Genomic DNA, 24,440 nt, shown 5'->3' on the forward strand with positions numbered 1-24,440 from the left:
TTTACAAGCAACAATTCTTTCCTCTACTTTCTGCTGTCAAGGTCATAATTGTGAATATATCAAATGAATCATTCCAAAGTAAGTGCTAAAAAAAAAAAACAGTCATTTTATGACTACTGTTCAGGTCGGGTGCAACTATTTCCTAGTGGCTTGCAGGGTCACTGGACACTCCAAATTCATGTTATAACCTAAATTATTTGCCCTATAGAAAGCTTTTTAGCTGGCAGTTAAAAAAATGTAATTGCATAAAAACAATATGCAGTTGCTTGATTGACTGATATTACATCCTTTGATTTTCAGTATGCAGCACTTATTGTAGTCAATTCAAAAGCAATGTATATCATTTATATTGCAAGAATTCACAAAATCAACACCTGCAACACTTTTGTTTGTGAACCAAGCAGTGTTCATTATTTTTGCACACCGAGGGAGGGCATTTAAACAGCTGAGACTTGAACAGATGGACAGACTGAACTTTGTAACCAGTGAAAATCTGCTCAACATATGAATGGTTTTGTCCTATCATGACAAAACATACTTTGCCCTCCAGGTAACACCATATTGACCAACAATACAATACAATACATTAACTTTGTTGAGTTAAATACAACTGAACTGTACCTGTAAAATACAGGCTAACGCACTTGAAAGTTAACCCTAAAAACGCTCAAAGATTTTGGGGTTTTTAAAAATTGAAGAGTGCTCACTCTGGTGTTTAGCAGTAAAAAGCAACTTCAAGCTGATAATCCTATTTTCAAAATCATACTGATAAAATTTTAAGTGAAAAACATCGACATAAGAGGTGTAGTTTATACCAGAGGTGCCCATTTCCATTTGGGGGTACGTGACAGCCATAAAAATCTATCTATTTCACCCTTTGACAGAGACAGACCAATTCAATACACTGTATGTCAACACATGCTAAGCAGCTAGGCATGTTGAAAAAAAAAGCATATTTAAAGTAGGAAAAAAAAAAACTTAACTTGCCAGTAATGAAGACAAAACGAGTAAAAAAAAAACTATCTTGTAGCATTCATTCTCAAATAAAAAGCTGACATGTGCTCAGCTGTATTGATGCTAAAAATGTGTATTTTTCGCATAGCAAAACAAGTTTAAAATGAAAAATGCAACGACATCTAACATTCAACTTTTGTTACTTTTGTTGAAGTGTGCTATCGTTTGATGATTGAATTTTTTTCCTGAAAACAATTTAATGTGTTTAATTTTTATTAAGTGAATACATTACAGTGCAATTAAAAACATAATGGCCCACAGTATCCAAACTTAGGACACCACTGCCGCTTTACATTTGAAGATCTAGAATTTACTATTATAGGAAGTATGTATTTTGGATTGTGCCTCTTGATGGCTAATTTAACCTGGCTGAAAGTTTAATAGAATATGGGGTTGTCAGGGGGCATTAGGTTCTAAGGATCTAAAGCCTTTTATTTTTTTTAACAATTTGAATACAATTTCAACATTATGTAAGACCATAACATTTTTTGGGAACCTTGGTGACTAAAAATCAGATAAAGGTTATTCAAATGTAGACACACAGCAAAAGAAGATTGGGTTTACAAAATAAACAATATTGATACAAAAGCGCAACTACCTCTTGCTAAAATGTTTCAAATTCAACAAAGTACAGCAAAGCAATCCACTTTTCTCGCTGTTTTAAAATGAACATTAAATTATAGTTTCAATCACATTTCCAAGCCCATAAACCATAAAGAATCTAAAGTATTTCTCCGGTCTTGTCGAGAGTTACACGTGGAGCTTTGCTTCGCTGAGAGCGCAGGCTTGCAAATTCAACCGAGTGAGGCATCAGATGCGGAGACAATCTCAGAGGCGAGGGAGCGATGTTGACCGCTTGCACCTTTGACCTCGCTGCTGCGTGAAAGGCCCGCAGCGTCAGCACTCACTAGCTCCATATAAAGCCCGACCTCCCGCCTTCCACCCCCTTCGCTGTCAAGACAGTCTGGTCGGCCCAACCGTCTCCAAAATGAGCACCAGCGCCTCGGCCGATCAACCCATATTCTCTAAGGGAGAGAACTGCAAAGCCTCGTGGCATGACGCCAACGCCGGCTACAATGAAGCCGACACGCATTTGGAGATTATGGGCAAGCCCGTGATGGAGCGCTGGGAGACCCCATACATGCACTCCCTGGCAACGGTGGCAGCCTCCAAAGGTAGAAAAGCGTTCTCTTGCCATAGGCTCCCATTATCGGACACGGTGTTGTCTGCCGGGGTTCAGTCCAATGTTTGTCTCAAGTGTCCAAGCATGTACTTGCGCGTAATTATTGACGTGTATTTATTTTATTTTGTTTGTATAAAATGATCAAAGTTTATTCTGTTCACTTAGGTTTTTGTAAAGTTATTACTTAATCATGCGTTTCTACTCGTGCAGACCCAACAAGCTTTTTACTTCCTTTTTTGATAAACTATCTAGTGCACAAGTGAGAGCAGCCCAGCAGCTGTCGTGGAAATCGGCCAAGTTGTGTGCATGTGTGGTGGGGGTGGAGGTGGGGGGGTCGCAGTTAGCTCCACTCATCTTTGCTTTGTGTGAAAATAGAATCACGCACTCCCATGTGAGGACAAGTATCAGTGCTGAAACCTTTTCATTGATTTGTTTGAAATTTTAAAACAAAATAAATAAATGCATTTAATAAATGCATACAAACATTTCAAGAATATAGAGGACAGCAAATATGGTGTCAGTTGGGATCTTATCGCCACAATAACTAAGTAGTTTTCGTTTGCAAAGTTTACAATTAAAATGTAGACTTAACTCCTAATAGTCTGAGTAATAGAAGGTCAATAAATCAGCAGGAAGCCAGCAACCACAAGCCTCCACTCGCATCTATTTATATTCTTGAAACCCTGTAAGCTTTCCAGCTACATCCAACCTGATGGTGTTCCCTGAACAGTAACCATCAAACATATGAATTTTATACGGGGTGATTGAATGGTAACTCTTTGTTTTAAAATACTGTACTTATTTATTCATATAAATGAATTCATATTTTTCTCATTTTATCTACGTGTGTTCCACAAGCCTACATAAGTGGCTGAAGTAAGATGGCCAATTTCTTCCAGTATCAGCTACAAATTCTGGTGCGATGTGTTCTGACAATTCTTCATCATTCTAGCGGCAACTGGAGTACGTCTATTCATATAGTCTTCCATCATTATGATTGCTGTAAAACAAATCTCTAAATTTCCTGACATGCCTCTAACTGGGCCCCCTCCCATTTGCCTAAAAATTCAGCTACTTTTTGTAGGCTTTCAAATTTCAAACAGAATAATGCATCTGAAAAGAAAACAAGAAAATTGAAAAATATGATATCAAATGTATAAATAAGTTTTTTTTTCAATCATGTTCTGTTTACACATATACAGTATTATTTTAAAAGTGTAGTAAAATCAATAAATAGTTTTGTGGTTATCATCGGGCTTGATAATGTTTCTATTGTTTCTTTATCTAGGCGGTCGGGTTCTGGAGATCGGTTTCGGGATGGCCATTGCTGCTACCAAAGTGGAGTCTTTCCCCATTGAGGAGCACTGGATCATCGAGTGCAACGACGGTGTCTTTGCCCGGCTGGAGAACTGGGCCAAGTCTCAACCGCACAAGGTCCACTAGAGGGGTCTTTTGAAGCCTTGCTTATTTGGCCTACTTGATGTGCTAGGGTGTTACTGACTAACACTTTTGTCACTCTAGGTTGTCCCACTCAAAGGCCTTTGGGAGCAGGTTGTGCCCACCCTGCCAGATAACCACTTTGACGGTATGAAATTACTGCAGATGCAAAGGAATTGCACTTACTGCAGCTGGCATCACTTTGTCTCTCTTCCAGGTATCCTGTATGACACATACCCTCTTTCTGAGGAAACATGGCACACTCACCAATTTGACTTCATCAAGGTTCGCTGAAATCCCAACAGTTTGTTGGCTTGCCATGAAAATGGAATTGTTTAGAATTGCAAATCGCATGATGTGAGAAGACTTGAAGGTATGATTTGTCTACGTGTCTGTACAGGGCCATGCTCACAGATTGCTGAAGGCCGGTGGCGTCCTCACCTACTGCAACCTGACGTCCTGGGGCGAGCTGCTCAAGGGAAAATACAACAATATTGACACCATGTTTCAGGTCAGTAGCTATCATCATTAAATGCAGTTGTCACTACAAGTACAAAATTCAACTAGGTAAAAACCACCCAAGTCCGTATGACCATAAAGAAAAAAATGCATGCTGCAACCTGCTTCTCAGTTTTATTTAGCTTCATATTAACAGTACTGTATTTGGATGACCAAGCAAAAGATGTTTTCTGTTTCATCCTGGAAATGAATGAGCAAGTGAACAAGATATAAAGTATTATTTATTTATGTATTATTCTTTATTTCGATTGTTTTGAGACCAAAAACTGCTTAGATGCTCTGAATTTCAGCCTCTCAACTGGAAATATTCTCAGATTCCTATAGTCCTGTATGAAAGTATTATAATAATAATAATGATAATAATAATCCCTAACCCTAAATTATCATCAGTCTGCTGTGTTAGACAATAATATGACATTTGCAAACATTTATTTTTACTTTGGAGACTATGATCAACATTTTTGCAGATTTTCTGACACGTTGAATCAACCAGCAAAGAAATCACCCAAAAAATTGAAACAATTTAAAACAAAACAAAAACACTTGAAGCTAGCCTACAACATCTAATCAGAAGATAGAGCAATAATGTATATTTATTTAAGGAACTTGTTTGTTTTTTTGTTTTGTTTTTTTACTGTACCGTCAACCCCCGCCATTTGTGTGAATTTGGAACTGGCTCAAATTTTGCATCAAATGTGCATACTGGGGAAAATAAGGAGAGTAGAAGGTTGCAAAAACAAAATCAGACTATATGTGGGAAACTTTGAGTTATAAATGATGGCAGCACAGAACATCTATGGAGTGAATGAAATTGTTTAATATCTTATTTATAATATCTTATTTTGCAAACAACGCTAGAGCCCAATCATCAAAAATGACACTGCAAACAACCATTGAATTTACATGAAATACAAACTATTTCCTGAGCCAATCTGCGTGAAATCTTGTGTCCACCAAACCATTTGTATTGATTGCTAAAATATGACAACAACTCAGCAAGTTGTAGTAATAGTTTGATGTATACTGTAAGTCTCGGAGTCAACAGTGATTTTTGTACTTTGCTCACGGTTATTTCACTACAATGGGATCATTAAAGATTGTCTGCGTCTTCCCATGCTATTCATAAATGAAGACATACATTTAAAATCACCTAAAGATTAACATGTCACGTTTATCTTGGACACACAAGGCAGTTTCAGCATCTATATGGCTACAGAAGGACCAAAGTTCATTTTTATTAGGTTTTTAAGGGGCAGTCACCTGAACTATGACCCCTCCCATTCGGATTCAATTGAATCGACATTGACGACTAAAAGGGTAAACATTCCTGACGACCATCAGGATGATCAATCAAGTTGTTTTTGTTAAACAACAATATTGAGTTCTCAATAGAGAATATAAAAGTCATATATCTGTCTTAATGGTCAACTTTAAAGCTTCGTGTGGTTTAGGCACAGAGCACATTTACGTCAGCCTTCCGATTTTGAGCAGAAGTTGATAACATGCAGTAATAAGTTCAAGGTTATTGATAACAGCGCCATCACGCCTTACTGAGCGACTGTTAATGATTTCAGGAGAGCCAGGTGCCGCATCTGCTAGAAGCAGGCTTCAAGAAGGAGAAGATAAGTACTACCACCATGGACATTGTACCTCCCACTGAGTGCAAATACTATTCCTTCCATAAGATGATCACTCCCACCATTATCAAAGAGTAAAGTGCAAAACACTGCTGAAATGGTTTCTTTTTGTAACTATGTGCCTCCGTTGACCCTCTCCTTGTCCTTGTTGTTTGCTTTCTTTCAATAAAATCAAGTCCATACCAACTATAGCCATGGGTCATTGGGGTTCTCAATTTCTACATGTCAGGTGAGAAAAAGGGAAGCTTTTATGCTCCGCAATCTCCAGGGCCACTTTATTAGGCAAATTTAACCAGCGCTTGACTAAGTGGAAGCACTTGCACAATCAGCAAGAAGTGTTTCTTTTTGGGACATTGATTTTTTTTATTCTTTTGTGTGGCTCACTGTATTGCTACAAAGGAATTACTGTCAGTGAGTAACAATACAACGCAATCATCAGTTAAAAAGGTACACATAACCGGTTACTATATGAATCTGAACTGATGGAACTATTTGTGTGTGCTGAATGGAAGGAAAATGTCAAGCAATAACAGATAGTTTGCACAGCTCGGCAAAAAAAAAGCTTTTGTATGTATTAAGTTTTCATTTTTTACATTTTTAGTTTATTAAAAACGGAAAAATAAGTAATCACATTTACATGAGTATTCACAGCCTTTGCATCATAATTTGATTTGCTTTGGCAGCAAAAACAGCCTCAAGTCTTAATATGATGCCACACGCTTATCACACCTACCTTTAAGCAGTTCTGCCTGTTCTTTGCAGTAATTCGCAAGTTCCATCAAGTTGGATGGGAGATGTCTGAGCACAAACATTTTCAGGTCTCTCCAGAGATGTTCACTTAGATTCAAGTCTGGGCTCTGGCTGGGCCACTCCAGGAGGTTCAGGGTGTAGTTTTGAAGCCGATTCTTTAAGCTCTTGACTGTGTGCTTTGAGTCATTGCTGCCCAGCTGAAAATATGATCCTTCGTTACGAGGGCTCTAGGGTGGGTTTTCATCCAGGATATCTCTGTATAATGCTGCATTATTTTTTTTCTTCTATCCTGACCAGTCTGCCAGCTCCTGCTGCTGGAAAAAATCCCCATGGAATGATGCTGCCACCACCATGCTTTAGACTTTTGTTTCTCTTTGTCTAAGAGTCATGAAGCTGCCTTTTGACAAATTCCAGATGGGCTGGTATGTTCCTTTTATGAAGGAATGGCTTTCTTATGGCCACTATAGAATACACACCTGATTGGTGGATTGCTGCAGAGGTTGTCATACTGGAAGGCTCTCTTCTCTCCACAGAGGAATGCAGACAATTCCTTTGACTTTGTGTTTGTGCTCTGAAATGCATGGTCAAATGTGGGACCTAATATATACACAGGTGTGTACCTTTCCAAAGGTATCTTTCCATGTCCAATGTATTTCAATTAAGCTGGAGAAACATCTCAAGGATGTGAAGTGGGAAAAAAAAAGATGCACTTGAGCTCAATTATGAGCTTCATGGCAAAGGCTGTGAATACTTATGTAAATGTGAATTTACTAAATTTCTTAGTTTTCTATTTTTAATAAATTAAAAAAAAGTCAAAAACAGTTTTTTAATAGAATTCGTAATGAGAGAGTAAGATAATAAGATGTGTAAAAGCGATGTGAATACTTTTTGGGTGTACAGTATATGGTTCAATAGAAACTGAAAGAAAAAGTACTCAAATATTGCAATGAAAACAAGTCTAGTTTTCGCTTTGGTCTACTATAAAGTTGATAATTGGCGCCACCTGGTGTTAGTACTATCCATTTCTAGTTTACTACAGTCAAGTAGCTGAACTAGAGACAGCATGGTCAGGCAGACATACCCAAGTTAAAGATTTGAAAGTGGGAGGTTTATTTTAATTTCAGAAAGCTATCCAGCGGACAGGGCAGCTAATTTCATTACAAAATTGGACAGATTCGGACAGATTTTGTTTATAAACAAGGCGCAGTAGAGCTAATGTTAAATAACATTGACTTTATTACGATGAGTTCTTGCAGATCTACTCTGAGGAAGAGCAATGCCCTAAATGAAAGCAGAACTACAACACTTAAGCCCAGGTACACACACCCACACACAGTCATATGCAACGTCCATTCACTTCCGATACCAGATGGCCAACTTCTTCTCACGTTTTATCTTTTTCTGCAACTGTAATGTTCCGTAGAGGAGAGCCTCTGCGGTGGGTGGGCACCCTGAGAAGAGCAGAGATAGGGTGTGAGCTGCACAACTAAATCAAAATGTAACTTTCTGATTGATCACCACAGTTTTCATTGACTTGCTGCTGGCACATCATTTACTGTGGGTGTACAATTCTATGACATTTAGGAAAGTTTAAAGTTACGTTTTGCCTGCATGGTTACTAAAGGTTGCATGATTAGTTAAATGACAGTTTGACTGAAACAGATAAATTCAATTCCCATTATTTTATATATAAAACCATCTTCTAACCTGAGGGTTGTGCAGCAAACTGAAATGGATTGTTTTCAACTTCTAAAGGTTACACTCACTGTACTAATTGTACATTAATATACACAAAATATTATTCAGATTTTTGCGTGTGGAAAGAGTGTCAATAATCTTACCTGGAACATAAATATCCACAGGTACAATTCGGTCACAGCCTCTGACGACGGCATAAGAGTAGTGATAATAGCCTCCTCCATTTGCACAGCTGGGTGAGCAAAGTTTAAACAATCACGGTTCAAAGTTGGGTAGAAAAAAAATCCACTTTACTGCCGATATCAATTGATAGCAGGAAAAAAGGCCGGTAAAGGCAGGTGAAGAAAACGCATCAGTGAAGGAGAAACATTTCACTGCAGCATTCTACACGAAGAAAACTGCTTTAGGGGTCATCTTACCTTCCCATGGATATGACGTATCTTGGCTCGGGCATCTGGTCGTACACCTGTTGGAAAGAAGTATTCACATAATATTCAAAGGTACATACAATAAATAATTGAGTATGTCATCATTTGCATACACCTATTTATGTCTCCTCGTTCAAGTATGTGTCAAGCATCAAATTCTAAACATCAATTATCTATACAGTACTACTTTTCGACATTAGGGACATGGGTTATCTGGTGTCAAATGTTGACAGTTTTTGGGCGAGAGGCAAAGTATACCATTGGTTGGTCACCATCTAATCGCAGTGAAATTAAACAATTAAACAAATCTTTTGTAAGGCAGTTTCATCTCCAGAAGTTGCAATATTAGTTGGTCAAAAATAAAAGTTGCTTAACTTTGGGAGGTCTCCAAATACTTTGGTAAAGTCATTAACCTTGAGCAGCCACTAAAGCAGTCGCATGCCGAAGCTCTTACCCGGTCACCACAGTAATCAAAGCTGTACTTTGCATTTGCATGGGACAGAGGCACACCCATAAATGGTGTGATTTAAACTTGAATACCAAGTGGACATTAAGTGTTGCTGTAATTCTTTACATACAGTGTATGCCAACAAAACGTTTAAGGTAACTTTCAAGGTAACAAGGAAATGTTGGCTTTTCAGAAGATATACATCATTATTAAAGCTTTAAGATATAATTAAAATGCTCATTGGATTTTTTCTTACCCTGCAGAAAGCAGTCAGTCTTGGACTGTTAAACACAATATGCCATTGTAGCAGAGCATGACACTGTTAGACACAGCAGATACTTCCACTCACCTTTCTTAGAGCTGGAGCCATTTTGTTGGTAAGTGTCCCAGCCACAATCATAACGTCAGCCTGTCTGGGACTCGCTCTGAATACAACGCCGAAGCGGTCCATGTCATAACGCGGTGCCGCCATATGCATCATCTCCACTGCACAGCAGGCCAAGCCAAAGGTCATTGGCCACAGAGAGCTCTGCGGATATAAATACAAAAGTTTTAAAAAGTTGTTGATAGTGGTAGGACCTGTAATGTCCATATGTTAAGTTCATGAAAGTCAGAAAATCATATTACACTGTTTTGAAGTGGCTAATAAACATGTAATTTTGTCAATAATATGATATTGTTAACACCTAACTCATTCACTGCCAGTCCATTTAAAATAGATCTTTAGAAGTCTATAGCAGTCAATGGCAATGAATGAGCTCAATGATAGTATCAACAACAACAACAAAAAATCATTATAATATGCGTGTGTAAAGTTGTGACTGGAGAATGAATGTCAGGCACAAGTTGCTGTTTTCTTAAACATTACAATTGCTGCATTATTCAACAATTGAAATTGAAGAGGAATTGTGGCCAAAAGCAAGCACAAACTGCTGTCGACTCACCCTGCGTGCCCAGTTAATGAGGTCATCCAGTTTAGTGATGACATACTCGCCCTTGCTGCTGGCTACAGACGATGGTTTGGAAGCAGCCACTGCTGTGCTTTTCTCCCGGACGGGAACCAAACTGTAAGAAGCACACAGTACCTAGTTATAAGGTACTTTGAATGGACTAAGCAAGAATCGACAGAGAGCTCTCCTGGTATTCAACACACTCACTCGACTCTCACCTTGTGGTGGTATTCTCGCTTTTTGCAGGGATGTGCAAACTATTCTGCTGAAGAAACAATGATGAAATGGGTCTGTGGAGCATGTCAAACAACGTCATTAAAATCACACAATTATATTTTTTCCAGTCCTGAAGGAAACTGAATCATGCTTGTAAACAATGGGTGCTGGAACTCTTTCAGAGACAATAAGACACTATTAGTAGTCTAAACTGAAATTATGACAGAATTTTGTGGAGTGTTTGGTGTTATGCTGACAAATTGAAGGCAACATGTATTTGGACCCCCTTAAATTTTTTACATGGTATCAAGTTTGGTAGCCATTTCTAAAGGCAGACTGGAATTCAAACTTCCATCCCCGAGTTTGTGGAAGTCGCATACAATGATGTTGAAGGTGGGTTGTGTTTGAAACATTTAGCTCAACAAAGCACATTTTTGGTGCAGCCCTGATTTCAATGATCAGGAAAACTATCAAATTTCTGCAGAGCTTCCTGATGAGCTGATCATTTGAATCAGGAGCGTCAGAGGGCTGCACTGAAAACATGCTGAATAGGGCAGACCTGGTGTCCCCTGATCTATAGTAAACAAGGTCGTGGGATTTCCAATTACTGCTATCCCCAGATGTAGTCAGCCAATCATTCAATGATTGTTATTAATCAACAGTATTTGAATTTCTACTACATGGAATTAACTTCCCTGATGAGATGTACTGTAAACTAGAGTCTGCATTCCAACTACCTAAAAAGTCATATACCTCAAGTAACATTGTATTTTTATTGGACAAGCCACATCTTAAAAGTACAGTGGAAAATGATTAGATTAAAATCATAATAAAGGCCATTGTTGAAACGTTTTCTAAATCACAGCGCCTTCCTCAAATGTCACCTCAGAGGGTGTTTGCTTACAATTGTATAATTATTTACTTACCTTGCACAAAAATTGCCAGACATGGCCAGGCGAGGCACTGCAAAAATAAAGGTATATTGTACATTATTTTAGATGTATTGTTAAACACACAGGTATGAAAGTGACTTATTACACTAGTGTGACAATTGTTTTACTGTCTATTCATATTTTGTCGTAGTGGTCAAGAATAACAATTCGCTCGACTCTGTTTTACGATCTAACTGCAGATATTTGAATGTAAAGGTCAATAATCTGTAATTACGACCTTGTGTTTGAGTTGTCGGTCTTTTAATAACTTTCCTGTTACGTTACAGCAAGGCATCTGGGAGAACAACTACTGTCTGTTTAGTTGACTTGTTAGCTACCTAGCTAAAGCAGACGCAGCAAGGTCAGCGTGAATATGCACTAAAAAGTTCCTGCTGCGTATACTGACCAAGTCCAAGCATAACACAGTGAGATCTGGTGGCCAAAATTTCAAACACGATTTGCAAATAATTCTTATCTAGCTCGACAGAGAACGAAAGCATATTATTTCACCCAAAACATTACGTACCTACCAACGCCGCCATCTTTGGAAATGATGTTTACGTCACAGTTCGGGTTGATGTAATAAGGTGCGGTCGCAGCTAGGAGGCGCTGCTTTTACAGTCAGGTTTCTTATCGATATTTAATACCAGGTGGATAAAATACTGGCCAATAAGTAGTCGGATACAATACTACGATTGAAATAATTGATTACACCTACGTGTATTTTTCACTCAGCTGTGGCAATAAATTCAGTGCCACTTAGCTCTTGTGAAAGTTTTAAAAAAAAGCGAAAGTATCTATTTAAAAAAACTACAAGTTGAAATATGTCAACATTACACACAATGTGTTCCGTTCTTTTGTTAGTGGGGCTACACATATACTGTTTTAGCTAAAAAGTCAATTCTGAGCAGTCAGTATTCATAGACCTGCTTTTTTTGTTGTGTACAGGTCATTACAGCAATATCTTGATATGAATAGTTGAACAGGATTCGTGGCATCTGCTGATACAATGCAGTGTCACAGATAGCCATGCCAAGTCTAAATCTGAATTTCCATGAGGCTAGTTATGGCAATATTCGGACAGTTTTGTGCCGTGAGGGCTTTCAAGGCCTTCGCTGCAACAACTTTTCATCATATGAAGTCTTCAGCACCTAATCTAAGGACTCCAAAAATTGTGGGTTACTCTGAGCTGTTGTTCAAGTCCCCCACATAGAACGAGGGATTCGTCAAAGACCGGCTCTCCAACAGACCCTTCAAGGAATCCAGGAAGGCTGGGTTATCTCAACTGTTTCAGTATCTAACTATCTGAAGGTGGAGGGAGGCTACCTTCTCATCCACCAGAAGGAACCAGGCACTGAGCCGTGGAGGAATAAGTACAACCACACTTGCTCCGTGACTCTTTTCATGTTTACTTCTGTGTAAACATTTCCAACCCCTCCTGCATTGTCGGATTTTAGTTACTTTTGTCACACTTATTTATTTCTGTGATAGATGTGAGCTTTTCTTTCAATAACCAAGGAGCATCAACAATTTTCTCCCTTAATCAGTCCCACTGAGTTTAACTGTGAAAAGCACACACACACACACATCTTTAGATGTCAAATTTGAGCTCAAATATTTGTCTGCAATTAAGTCTATTTTAATTAGGCTTCTGTTGGTTTTCTATTTTTGCTTTGGCGTCATACAGCGAACAACATCAGTAGCAAAGAATGCCAGCAGGAGGCCAATGGAGGGCAACTTGGCGCACACATAATGACAGTCCCAATGATGCATGCACACACATTTTTCTGAGAAAAGCTCCATAGACTAAGCCAAAGTAGCCAGCATTTTATTTTTTACAACTGGATTTTATTCTGCCTTCATAAAAACAAACATTTCAGATTCAAAACTTTGAAAAACAGATAGCTTTTGCTGTTTTTTGCTTTTAAGCTACATGAGAGTTTAAGATGTGAAATATATTGTAGGAACTGGAATAGCTTGAAAGGACACATGTTGGAGGGCTTGGGCATCTTTCAAAGGCGCCCCCACCCCACCCCACCCCACCACAAGCAGGCAAAGAGCTCTTGAGTTTCAAATAAAACATTAAAAAAAGTCTAGTCTAGGAGGAGTTAAATCACAAGTGAAGCCATCAGGAACTCGTGAGGTTTATCATGGTAACTTCTGCAGCTTTGCCGGACTGCAGACCACAGGAATGACTTATTTTTGAAGAGATTTCCTCCTGACAGAAGAGCGCATATATCCTCACTGAGTCTTCGGGAAGTCTGTGGCCAGCACGTCTGCTGTGCCACTCGGACTCTGTGACGTCTCCCCCAACCAGGAAGATGTGGTGACTTGATTAAAGAGGACGTCCTGGGAGGGAAAGAGTACCCCTCTGAGGTATAAGTTGTACATGAGGAAGAGGTTGTAAGCCACCATGATGAGGAGCGGGAAGACGGTCAGGCCGGAGCCGAAGCCTCGCCAGGAGCTGCACATATTCAGGCTGGCCCAGTAAACAAGTCTGTTTCAGGAAGGGGAAAAAGAGAGAAATTACTTGCTTGCGTTCTTATTTGTCACATTATCACATTGTGTTGTCAATGTAAACAACAAAATAAGGATCAATTAGCATCAAAACAGTAAACTACTGCTAAAAAATCAGCTCAAGATATACAGTTTTATTACAGTGTATTGATGGCTCACGTGCCAGTAGGCTTGTAATGTTAAAGATGGTCAAGATATACAATTTGGTTGTGTACAAGCCTGACTTAGCTTTTAGGGTTTGGCTTTGTGTTCAAGACATTGTAATTGTGGTTGCTTTGAGTCAAAAATAGACTAACCCAAGTCCACATCAAACTCATCCTGACCAGCACTTGCAGTAAAAAAAAGAATTTGTGGATCTTTCATAAAGAACTGTAAATTTGCAAATAATGGCAGTAGTTTAATTCCGCTCAGAGCAGATAAATCCATCCAATTCAATGTTTCCTCACTTTTATTGAAATAATTCTATGTGAATAGTTGAAGAAAACTATTATAGTATTCCACCGTATAAAACAGTGGTCCTGAAACACCTTGTGCAGACTGGTACCAAGCCGCACAGCCTTGCATACATGTAGCCATTATTAATCTCCATTTACTATCCTGTGAGCGAACATTGCAATTATGTATTGATTCATCTCCTATTTAATCAGGTCAATTTTAAGGAAACAATCTTGTGCCAAACGTATGCATCTTAAATCTTATCTTTGGGGAAATTCTAATGAACTCAACGTTTTCATCATCTGAAAATGGAGTCTCTAAAAACACCAAATATCTTTTGCTATTTTCTTCAGGTAAAAGATACTCATTTAAAAAATAAAAAATACATTTTAACTCAGCATTTGTCTTGACTATAGATTACACCATATAGCCATAAAACCCAAACATGTAATTCTTTGCTTGATCGTTTAAAAAAAAATGAACCAGTAGAAGTACTGAAAAGCAATTCTTAAATGCCCAACGGCTACATTACTATTAGTAAATATTTTCTTCGGATGAAACACAAACAGCAAATGCCTGTCTAAATATGGTGCTTGATTCTATTCGATAGATAAACGTCATCACAAGTCATATTTTTGGTGTTTTTATTTAGTGATTTTTGCTAAAATGGGTTAATCAAAAATAATGAATTTTCTAACATATATCTCAGCAAACATGAATTGATTTATTACAAATAATAAAATTCGACAAATAATTTTAGATCTACATTTTTAAAATATGATTTTAATAAATAATCTGTTATTTGTTCATCAATTGATTAAAATAAGTGAATAAATGTCATCAAGGCTGAATAAGAATATTGTACTTTTTAATTAGTAAAATATGTATTTCTAACATTTTTTTTCTTTTTCGTGTGATGGACCTGGCCTATTGGCCCTTTTAAGAATTTGCCCTACCTTCCCAGAATGAACATGGCGACCAATATTGGTATCAACTTGAGCTCCTGTTGAGAGATACCGGCCGCCATAATGACAAGGTTGAGGACGTAGAGGATTAACAACTCCAGGGATGCAGTGACGAACACTTGCTGAATTGAGTGCCTTTTGGGAGGGGAGTCGTGCAAACTGAATGAGGCGCTGCAGAAACGGCACACTGCACCTGAAAGCATCGCTGGGATGGAGGGAACACAGTAGAAACATGTCAGTTGCGGTTCAAAATAAAGTGAAAATATTCAGGAAAATATATACAGAGATGACAGGTGATATGTTTTTCTTCCTTTGCCTTTTCTTTCCTTTTTCTTACTTATCAGTGTTGTGGCAACACCTTGTTTGCGACACTGGAAACACCATTTTAAAAACAAATGCAAATATGAAGTGAGGTTGCCTTTGTTCTTTGTTCATTTGAATGAACTCCAGCTTGGCATTGTCAGGCATGAAGAATCTAAAATCTGATTAGTGAAAGACACAGCTCAATGATAATAGAGTTTATAATAATACAGCACTACTGATTGGGAAGGCTGGGCAAATTAGATTGACAAGAGAGAAAGAAAATAATCTGATTGACATAAATGTACAAACAAGTACAAATGGAAACTGCAGCCCAAAGGACCACTGGGAAATAAAAAGAATAGACTACTGGGAATATTTGAACAAAATTTCATGGCAAATTTCAATGCACTAGATTTTATGCTTAAATTATAGGGCACTGCCTCCTCTTGTAACAATTAGATCAGGAAGATAAAAGAGACTCTTCCTGTAGTTTCCATTCTTAGCCACCCTATTTTCAGCATTTAATTGATACCCTTAGTGGTGTGCTAAACTGTCACACTTGTCCCCACTTGTAAGACAGCACTCGATGCACAAGTAGAACAGCTGGGGTGCAATTACAGGATGACTGTATACGGCACAGGTGGTCAAGTCCAGTCCTTGAGGGCCGGTATTCTGAGTGTTTTCAAATATTCTCTCTCAAACACATCAGATTCAAATGATTAGGATTGTTTTCAAGCTCCTGTCGAGTTTGCTAATGAGCTAATCGTTTGAATCAGGTGTTTTGGGGCGAGAAAAAGGGAAAACATGCAGGATGCCGACCCTTGAGGACTATAGAGCATAAGGGTGTTCTGCATGTTTTCAAACCCTCTCTCTCAAACACGCCTGATTCAAATGATTAGGATCATTTTCAAGGTCCTGCAGAGCCTGCTAATGAGTTAATCGTTTGAATCAGGTGAGTTGGGGAAAGAAAACAGGAAAACATGCAGGATACCGGCCCTCGAGGATTAGAGTTTGACACCTATATATCCTTATATATCACCTATATATCGATGTCACCTTACCGATGACATCGTTTTCCAGTACTCCATGACATTTCTGTACACTCAAAGAATAATATATGACACTAGTGAAGTGTATCTGACCAGTGCACTTGTCTATCAGCATTCCATGATATTCCATTCTAAAAACAATTGGGTTTATAATAACACAATAATGGGTCAACAATGAACCGACCAAATATTTGGGTCAATTCAAACTAACTTTCTTTGTTGTTTTTTTTTTTTAACAAAACAATCTATCTTTAGAGGTTATGTTGTATAAACAGACCAATTTTGGGGTTGTTGTGTGCAAAACAACCCAGAAAGTTGGATCACATTTACTCAAATATTGTGTCAGTCCTTTTTTGACACATAATTGGATTATTTTTTTAACCCAACTTTTCATAGAGAAGTACCACATTTAATAAATCCATCCATCCATCGATCCAAATGATCTGAGAAGAGTTGATGAAAAGCAGAAAAATGTGCTGTGGTCTTTTCATAAATTTAAATGCCAAATTGCTTTTTGCGAGTCCAAGAAATTGTGTTCTCTGGACCAAAGAGAACAAAAAACGCCCGAATCATAAATAGAAAGTTTAAGAAGCAGCACCTGTACTGGTATGAGTTTGTTAGTGCCAATGGCATGTGTGAATCACACATCTGTAAAGTCATCATATATTCTGAAATGTAAATAAAAGTTTTGCCAACATTTGCCATCGAGGAAATGTCTCTTTTAGGGATGTACAGACCTGGCTCAGATTGAAAAAGTGTGGCTTATTATGAAGTACAAAATATGACAACGGACAGCCTGAGTTGCTAAGCAAGTGAACTTGTCTGCGAAGCAAAAACGTGAAAAAAATTCCACCTAAAAAGCTTGGACAATTACGCTTCTTAGTACCTGTCTTTGGAATTGCCTTAATTGTGAGGACAAAGAGTGTACTCGTGAGCATTTCTAATACACGCTTAAATGGCCTGCCATAAATACGCAAGGCAAGGACACAACACTCCTCCCCATGAAGAGGCACAAACAGACATCTGCTGCGCTGAGGTTGAAAGTGCACCAAATTAAAGGGGAAAGGAGGCGCTGAAACATTCCGAGACAAGGCGGCCAGACAAACTGAATCCATTGTAATCTTTACGCTTCACGTGCGTCTGCTGCGCGCGATGCTTACCAAGTACGATGGGGAGCGTGGCCACCACACAGCAGCAGAGGGTGAATACGACCCGGCTGACCGCGTCGGGGCAGTCGGGGGGCTGAATGTGAACGTAGGTATAGAGTGCATAGAGAAGGGCGGACGTACACAGAAAAGAGGCCAGCACTGAGAGGAAGGCGGGGACTCTGCCGCTCTGACAGCATTTACACAAGCAGCAGCACCGACCGCCGGCTGACGCCTCGGGCGCTTCCTGGCGACCGTCCAACACGCCCTCTGGGCTCCACACTGTCAGCTCCACGCTGTCCGGATGCGGACCCATCAGGGGTCGAGCCTCATCCAGCGTACAGTCCGGACCAATGGATTCCGGACTCCTTTTTGGTGTGTTTGTGCCGTTGGGGATGTCTCGCTGAGACGTCGGGGCTGGAGTGCTGATGCAGTTTTCCGTGGCGCCGGCCAAAACTTGCTCTGTGGTGATCGGACTGGAAAGAGTTTGATCCAGGGCTCCCTGCTCTGTGTGGCCGTCTCTCTTTCGCTCTTTGCGGAGGCCGTCGTTGGGTCGCCGGAGGCAGGAGGCCGAGTCTGTCCAAACCAGAAGGGCAAATTAAGGCAGAATTCAAAACCAAACAGTCAAAGCAGTCCTCTGGAGACTCTCACTCATCGCACTCATGACATCAAGCAGCATATTGGAAATGTTGAAGCTTATAATAGGACTGAGGCCCAGATTATTTAAATGCCTGAACCCCAAATTATCTGCTCTGCCACATTCTATCAATTCCCAGAACGTCAACAAACTAGTTCTGCATGCTGGAAGAAATTGTAATTATTAGTTTGCAAAGTGTGTTTTGATTTGACGTGTTTGAGATTGTTTTCCCGTTTACCGAATTTGGAATCCGACTTTTAAGATCCTACTGAAGGAGGACAACTGGAGACAATTGGAACCGTATTTCTTCATATTACTTCAAGGATGCAATTCATTAAGTCTACACAGTTTGGTTGGTGGTATGACTGTTTGTTTTTTTTTTGATAGAAGCACAATGTAAAAAACTTCAACAATTTTTATTGGAGAAATGTCAAAGCCATTTTATTTGGGTTACTACCTGTATGGAATTGCAAGTAGAGAAAATCATTTTCTTTTTCTCCATTTAGGCAAAGCAGGCAGGGGCTTTGTTTCTAGTGATATGCCCATGTTCCGCATATGTGCAGTTTAGGTGGGAAATTACTTTGCAAAGGGGGCAAATGAAAAACGCTTGCTGAGGGCCAAGCTGACTTGCTAACCTCATTTTGGCCAACTCACATTAGCCTTTCCTAGTCAGGAGTCTCAAATATATAGACGAGATAATGATACATTGATAACTAATACCCATATGTACAGTGTAAGAAAGTCTGGAAATCCTCTTGGCCCGCTTGCCTCCACCTAGCAGGAAATCATTTGCTAACATCAGGAACACTCTTTTTTTTAGATAAATAGATGGGATCGCAAAAGTCGCTAAACATAACAAATACGTTGCTAGGTTGGCAACACTGAAGACAAGTTTGAGGTCTTTCTCATGACCTTGCTTGCACTAGCATCCACACATGTGCACATACAAGCAAATTTCAAAACAAAAGTGTTGCAAAGATTAGGCTTTACTTTGACTTTGTGGTCACTGGGACAGACGGTGGGTGGTCTGGATGTGGCCCCAGGCCATACTTTGCGGAGCTCTGGGGTAACGTATTGAGAGCTGCCTCCACGTGTGAAAATGTTTTTAGGGTCTCTATGGTTGCTTGCTTTTTTCCTACTGTGAACTTGCCATGAGAAGGAGGATCAATCAGCTTAGTTAGACAAAACATGTTGCGTGTGTGCTTTTATCTGATGAATTATGTGAATTTACTTAACATTAAGGGTGTCAGACTAAAAGATTGTGAAAAAATGATTACAGCTAAGCTGTTTTTTTTGTGTCGCATTTTCAAATCTCTTTTTATGATTTCTGTATGATGTTTACTTCAGTTTTCATACAGAGAGCTTCTTGTGCTTACGTTGTTGTAAGGTAGAAAACAAAGGTCAAATCATACCCGGAAGTGGAAATTGAATGGCTGTCACTGTGTTTGGCATAATCGGATAGGCTCCTATTGTAGGTGGAAGGGCACTTTCAAGAGCACAAGACAGTAAAGTGAGGGCGGGATCATAATTGGTCTTAAGTCCAGGGGTGTCATTAAGGTTAATTGAAAGCCAGTGTGCAAAGATGGATGCGCCACCCATTTCATCGTCCTATAATAATGTGGTCATGACTAATATGTGGTACATGGGGCTTAGAACATTAGTATAGTGACAAAGTGGTGTCATTTTGATTTCTTTTTTAAATCTTATACATAAAGAAGCTCACATGGAAACTTTTTTACACTTATGTCTAACATGCAAAGGCCAGTGACTTTTTAAGATGTGTAGACAATTCCATCTATCCTTTTTCTACTGCTAGTTTGTCCTCATTATGGTTTTGAGTCTTCAATGACCCTAACATATGTTGTTTTTGGAATGTGGTAGAAAAACGCAGTACCTTTAGGGAAAGTCAAGCAAAAAGGGGAGAACATACAAAATCTACACAGCAGGTCCACAGCTAAGATTTCGACTCAAAACATCAGCCTTTCGCGACAGATATGTTAGACTGTGGTCCACCTTCTCTGAAAGTAGAAATTGTTTTCTCAAATTCAAGCTGCTATGGTGGACCTTGGGCACGTTATTTGCTTTTGTTTTAAACCAATTTGGATCTGAGATGGACTTATAAGAGTTAGCTTTTTCCTTTTTTTTGCCTCGCAACAACGATACTTAATAATGAGAACTCACTCTTTGGCTCCTCAGCCAATGGTGGGGGCTCCAAGGAGCGCTGGGAGCCGGAGGCCGAGTGGGAGGACGAGTGCAACTCCTCCACCGAGGACTCCGGGCTGTCTGACACGGCCGCCATGCAGATCTGAGTGTCTAGGTCCAGGAAGGGTGAGAAGGAAAGCCTGGCAGGGTCGATGTCCTGAAGCTGGTTGATAATGTCACTGATAGATTCCTTCATACTGTCGAGCTCCTTCGCATTCTGCCCGTCGCCGGCCTTTAGCCCTGACGTGTTCATAGTCACACAGCCTGACACCTGATGGAAAAAAAAAAAAACACAAATAGGCAATAGGAACGAGAGAAAAAGGTTAAAAGCTTTTTCATCCATCCATTCATTTTCAATAGCGCTTATTCCCAGTAGGGCAACAAGCGGGCTAGAGCATATCCCAGCTTGGATGGTAGAAACAATACATCTGGAGGTGTAAATATATCCCCAGAGACTATCCCTAATATGAAAAACTATAAAAAGATTTCAGAAAGTGGCCCTACTTTTCCTTATATTGGAGTCATGTTAATTGGGCCAGCGTGAGGGAGGGAGGCCTATGTGGAAAAATGAGGCACATTCATCATGCGTGGCCACCCCCCAACCGAGGTTTTGATGCACTGACAGTTTATTAATTTTTGTACACAAAACATAATATTTACATTGCCTGCTAAAATTAACCTTTATTTTCTTGGAGTTGTCTTGCGATTAAATGACATAAAAAAAACCATTTCAAAGATCTTTTTAATAAAGGCCTCCACCGTTTACTTAAAGAGTAAGCTACAACCATGTAGGCTAGAAGGAAAATAGCAATGAACTACAATGAAAAATACAAACTGGTATCTCATTTTACGCAATTTACAAGGATGAAGCTGTCTGAATTCATTTAAAATTACATACTGTACAACATAATGAGGACTCAGGGCTGGACAATAAATGGAATTAAATACATTTGTCATTTTAAAAATCAAAGATGTGAAAACGAGCTCAATCATGAAATCGACATTTAGCAAAAGTAACAGAATGCAAAATATTTATTTTAAGTACTAACTACTTAAATGTGTTTAAATGAGTTTAAAGAGATAATCCACTTATTTTGCCATTTTACCAGTAAAACATTTATATTTGTCTATAATTTCCTTTTTTAGTACCCTCCATTATATCAAAACTCCTTCAGCAAAATACTTGAAAAAAATTGAAAAAGATATACACATACATACCCGGGGTTGAATATTTGGACTCTTGAAAATGAAAAATGCCTCTGGGATTAAATTAGTTAATTCGGTAACTAAATTATTTTCCACATACAATAAATATTTTTTAAAATATCTTTTCACTTGTCGACTGAAAATGACATCAAAATGAAATACTGGAGGCTCAGGTAAGACCCAATCAATAATGATTCGGTTGATGACCTCCACAGTACCACGGGTGACGTCATTTCCAGTCACATCAAATGGAAAATAGGTTTTAAAGGTATTAACTCATTCACTGCCAATATATTCACTATGTATTCATAATGTAATCATTATTTTTTGATTGGCTATTTTCCACTGAATTTTTAAGCATATCAAACCTTTAAATACAATTTTACTGGGTACAGTATATCTATTTCCATTAAAATTGTGATCATATAGAATAATTGAGGAAAATCGAGAATTTAATCTGGGCCATTTCGCCCAGATGTATTATGACCTAATGTTGATCATTGGTAGCTGAATGTAAGATGTACAAGGCTAATAAATGACTCCACGCGCAAGGCGCGTGGACGTGTTAAATGACTTTAACGCCACAATAAGACGCACGCGTCTCCTTTTGTCGGTTCAAACTCACGCTGACTTTCATTGACATGTGCTGCTCACTTTCGGTACTTGAAGCCGTTTTGGCGCACAGATGCGACGCAAACAATCGCACTCAGGATCTGACTTTTCTTTTCAAATCATGACTTGACCATATAGAGACAATTGAATTATTCAAAACCACATAAATGCTTGTGGTGGTAATCAGTGGTCGTTTGCATATGAAAATGCGCGTACGATAGATAAGTGCGCCTTTTCGCTCGCTTTGGGGTTGGAAAAAAAGAAAGGCATTCCCGCTGATGTACAATTGTTAATAGTGGCTTGAATTTGCAGTCAAAAAAACTCGTGCATCAAAATGTGGGCCATCGCGTGCTTGCGCGGAGCAGTCACAATTAAGTTAACCGCGATGAAAAGTCATGATGACTTCTGCCTTTTGTTTTGCGCACTTGCAGCGACAATCGGAAAGACAAATCAAACAACATGACCTCGTTTGAGTCACACATTCTACATCTGTAAGTCTTAAAAACTTGGTTTAAAGAACTTACTTTTTCAAATAGTTTGCAGGCTGTTTGTAGAGTTTACGCCTCCGGTGGTAAAAAGAAGAAAGCCTTTCTTCCCTCCCCCTCTGCTTTTTCTTTTTGTCTTCCAGGATCCTTAACTTGTGAATCAAATTTCAGGACGGACAAAATACGAGGCTTTCCCTCCGCCCACAGCACCCCCGCCCCCTCCCGGGGTACCATGTCAAACACCATATGGAGCAAATAAAGCAGAGGAGATGCAGCAGGAGGAGGCTTAGGCACCTAACTTCCACTTTGACTCACAAACAGCCCCTATCCAAACGTTCACGGTCAGTGATTTGCATCCATGTGGCCTTGTAATGATTATTTTACTTTGAATCTTGCATCCTGTGATCATACTCCCGTCCCGTGGGAGAAAATAAGTGTTGGGCAGGGAATGCATGAAATAAGTGAATGGGCTGCAGATGCAGCCTACTATCAGCATAGCCAGAGGGTCATAGCTTAGGCTCACAATTTGCCATCAAACCTGGCCCGCATAAAAACAGGTACAATGAACAATCTCTTACGCACGATTATGAAACTATCAAAAGACAAATCCTAAATAACACAAGCTACATTATAATTATCGATGTCTCACTGCTGAAATATTTTAAAAGATAATTTATTTAATATACATAAGGGTTTACCCCAGTAATTCTAATATCAACCCTAAAGCGCTTCAAAGACATTCAAACCTCTCCAGGTGGTAACACGAAATCAAGTAAATAAGTCGCAGTAATTAGACAGTCACATTCAGTTTTGGATCCTTTGGTATTAGATTAAGACAGAGGGAATTCTAGGGTCAGCGGTTTAGGGGCACTAATCTCTCGACCGACCAGGCAAAATCAGTTTGATCACTCTGTATTTTAACACAATTTTTTTTTCCCAATTTTATGAATGTAAGAAAGGGAAGCTGTAATTTTCAAAAGTATGCTTCAACACAGTACTACATGTTAATACACTTAAGTGTGGAACAAATGAAGATTTGTAGGGGGGGTTGGACTCAATTTAGGGGTGTGTGAGCGCCCCCAAAAAAGGCTAGAAACACCCATGTGTTAAGAAAAACAACAAGTGTTACTAAGCTTTGCATTAGAGCGTATCTTAGAAAGCTGCTGTGTATAGCGATAAGCAAAGAGGAATGATGAAAATGAACCCAAGTCTTGGATTTAACATGACACTTGCAGCGGAGACAAAGGCCCAAGGTGGCAGGCGACACACAGCGCCTCCCCAAGAGACGAGCTGTACAGAAATAGCTCACTTACCTTACCTCCTACCCCTACCTTAACTTACCTCCTGGATGAGCTTTCCGCGCTGGATTATTTTTGTAGGTTTTGTGCATGAATCAGGTCACGTCTTGAAAACCAATCAAAATACAGTATGTCATACAGCAGAGAAACTTTTTTAATCTTCTGTGAAGTTCTACTCAGCACTTCATGTGGTTCCATACGTATTCCAGCAGGCAGGCAGCTTCATTGTGATTAGCAAAATGAACAATTTCAGCATCATGAGGACGTAGACCTTTAAGACCTGCAATCGAATTTTGACTGGCAAGTGCATGACAAAACCTTTTTTAGGAGGACTTTCTCTTACCGTGACAGTGTTACTGGAAATAAACGCATGT

The 24,440-nt window shown here is 39.2% G+C and overlaps 3 protein-coding genes across 4 annotated transcripts; 1 reads left to right on the forward strand and 2 right to left on the reverse strand.

Annotated features, from left to right (window-relative positions):
- Window positions 1-1,931: 1,931 nt before the first annotated feature.
- Window positions 1,932-5,981, forward strand: gamt (guanidinoacetate N-methyltransferase). Its single transcript, XM_088426209.1, has 6 exons — window positions 1,932-2,189; window positions 3,486-3,631; window positions 3,719-3,782; window positions 3,852-3,919; window positions 4,035-4,145; window positions 5,728-5,981. Exons 1-6 carry the CDS (start codon window positions 2,003-2,005, stop codon window positions 5,866-5,868), a joined length of 717 nt encoding a protein of 238 aa, XP_088282335.1. The 5' UTR covers window positions 1,932-2,002; the 3' UTR covers window positions 5,869-5,981.
- Window positions 5,982-7,626: 1,645 nt separating this feature from the next.
- ndufs7 (NADH:ubiquinone oxidoreductase core subunit S7) lies at window positions 7,627-11,785 on the reverse strand. Its single transcript, XM_088426211.1, has 8 exons — window positions 11,739-11,785; window positions 11,207-11,243; window positions 10,283-10,354; window positions 10,059-10,179; window positions 9,464-9,643; window positions 8,658-8,704; window positions 8,382-8,470; window positions 7,627-7,991 (listed from the first exon to the last, which is right to left on the reverse strand). The coding sequence occupies exons 1-8, from the start codon at window positions 11,752-11,754 to the stop codon at window positions 7,894-7,896; spliced, it is 660 nt and encodes a 219-aa protein (XP_088282337.1). The 5' UTR covers window positions 11,755-11,785; the 3' UTR covers window positions 7,627-7,893.
- A 1,490-nt stretch (window positions 11,786-13,275) lies between these two features.
- On the reverse strand, window positions 13,276-22,934 carry LOC148417111 (uncharacterized). Of its 2 annotated transcripts, none has more exons than XM_088426121.1 (5): window positions 22,808-22,934; window positions 20,445-20,736; window positions 17,642-18,202; window positions 15,121-15,334; window positions 13,276-13,709 (listed from the first exon to the last, which is right to left on the reverse strand). In XM_088426121.1, exons 2-5 carry the CDS (start codon window positions 20,716-20,718, stop codon window positions 13,454-13,456), a joined length of 1,305 nt encoding a protein of 434 aa, XP_088282247.1. In that variant the 5' UTR covers window positions 20,719-20,736; window positions 22,808-22,934; the 3' UTR covers window positions 13,276-13,453. The 2 variants fall into 2 exon arrangements, with proteins under 2 accessions (XP_088282247.1, XP_088282248.1); XM_088426122.1 differs by lacking the exon at window positions 22,808-22,934 and adding an exon at window positions 21,684-21,772.
- Between the last annotated feature and the right edge of the window lie 1,506 nt (window positions 22,935-24,440).

The sequence above is a fragment of the Hippichthys cyanospilos genome, chromosome 10 (assembly GCF_059441005.1).
Source record: "Hippichthys cyanospilos isolate Australia breed blue-spotted pipefish chromosome 10, RoL_Hcya_1.0, whole genome shotgun sequence".
NCBI lineage: Eukaryota > Metazoa > Chordata > Actinopteri > Syngnathiformes > Syngnathidae > Hippichthys > Hippichthys cyanospilos.

Coding starts and splice junctions, on each gene's coding strand:
- gamt (XM_088426209.1), top strand. CDS start 2,003: ATGAGCACCAGCGCCTCGGCCGATCAACCCATATTCTCTAAGGGAGAG. Junction 2,190..3,485: donor AACGGTGGCAGCCTCCAAAG/GTAGAAAAGCGT, acceptor TTCTTTATCTAG/GCGGTCGGGTTCTGGAGATC. Junction 3,920..4,034: donor ACCAATTTGACTTCATCAAG/GTTCGCTGAAAT, acceptor GTGTCTGTACAG/GGCCATGCTCACAGATTGCT.
- ndufs7 (XM_088426211.1), bottom strand. Junction 10,180..10,282: donor AGCGAGAATACCACCACAAG/GTGAGAGTCGAG, acceptor TGCTTCTTACAG/TTTGGTTCCCGTCCGGGAGA. Junction 8,705..9,463: donor TGGCTCCAGCTCTAAGAAAG/GTGAGTGGAAGT, acceptor TCTTTCCAACAG/GTGTACGACCAGATGCCCGA.
- LOC148417111 (XM_088426121.1), bottom strand. CDS start 20,718: ATGAACACGTCAGGGCTAAAGGCCGGCGACGGGCAGAATGCGAAGGAG. Junction 18,203..20,444: donor ATTGGCTGAGGAGCCAAAGA/GTGAGTTCTCAT, acceptor TGGTTTGGACAG/ACTCGGCCTCCTGCCTCCGG. Junction 13,710..15,120: donor GCCATGTTCATTCTGGGAAG/GTAGGGCAAATT, acceptor TTCCTGAAACAG/ACTTGTTTACTGGGCCAGCC.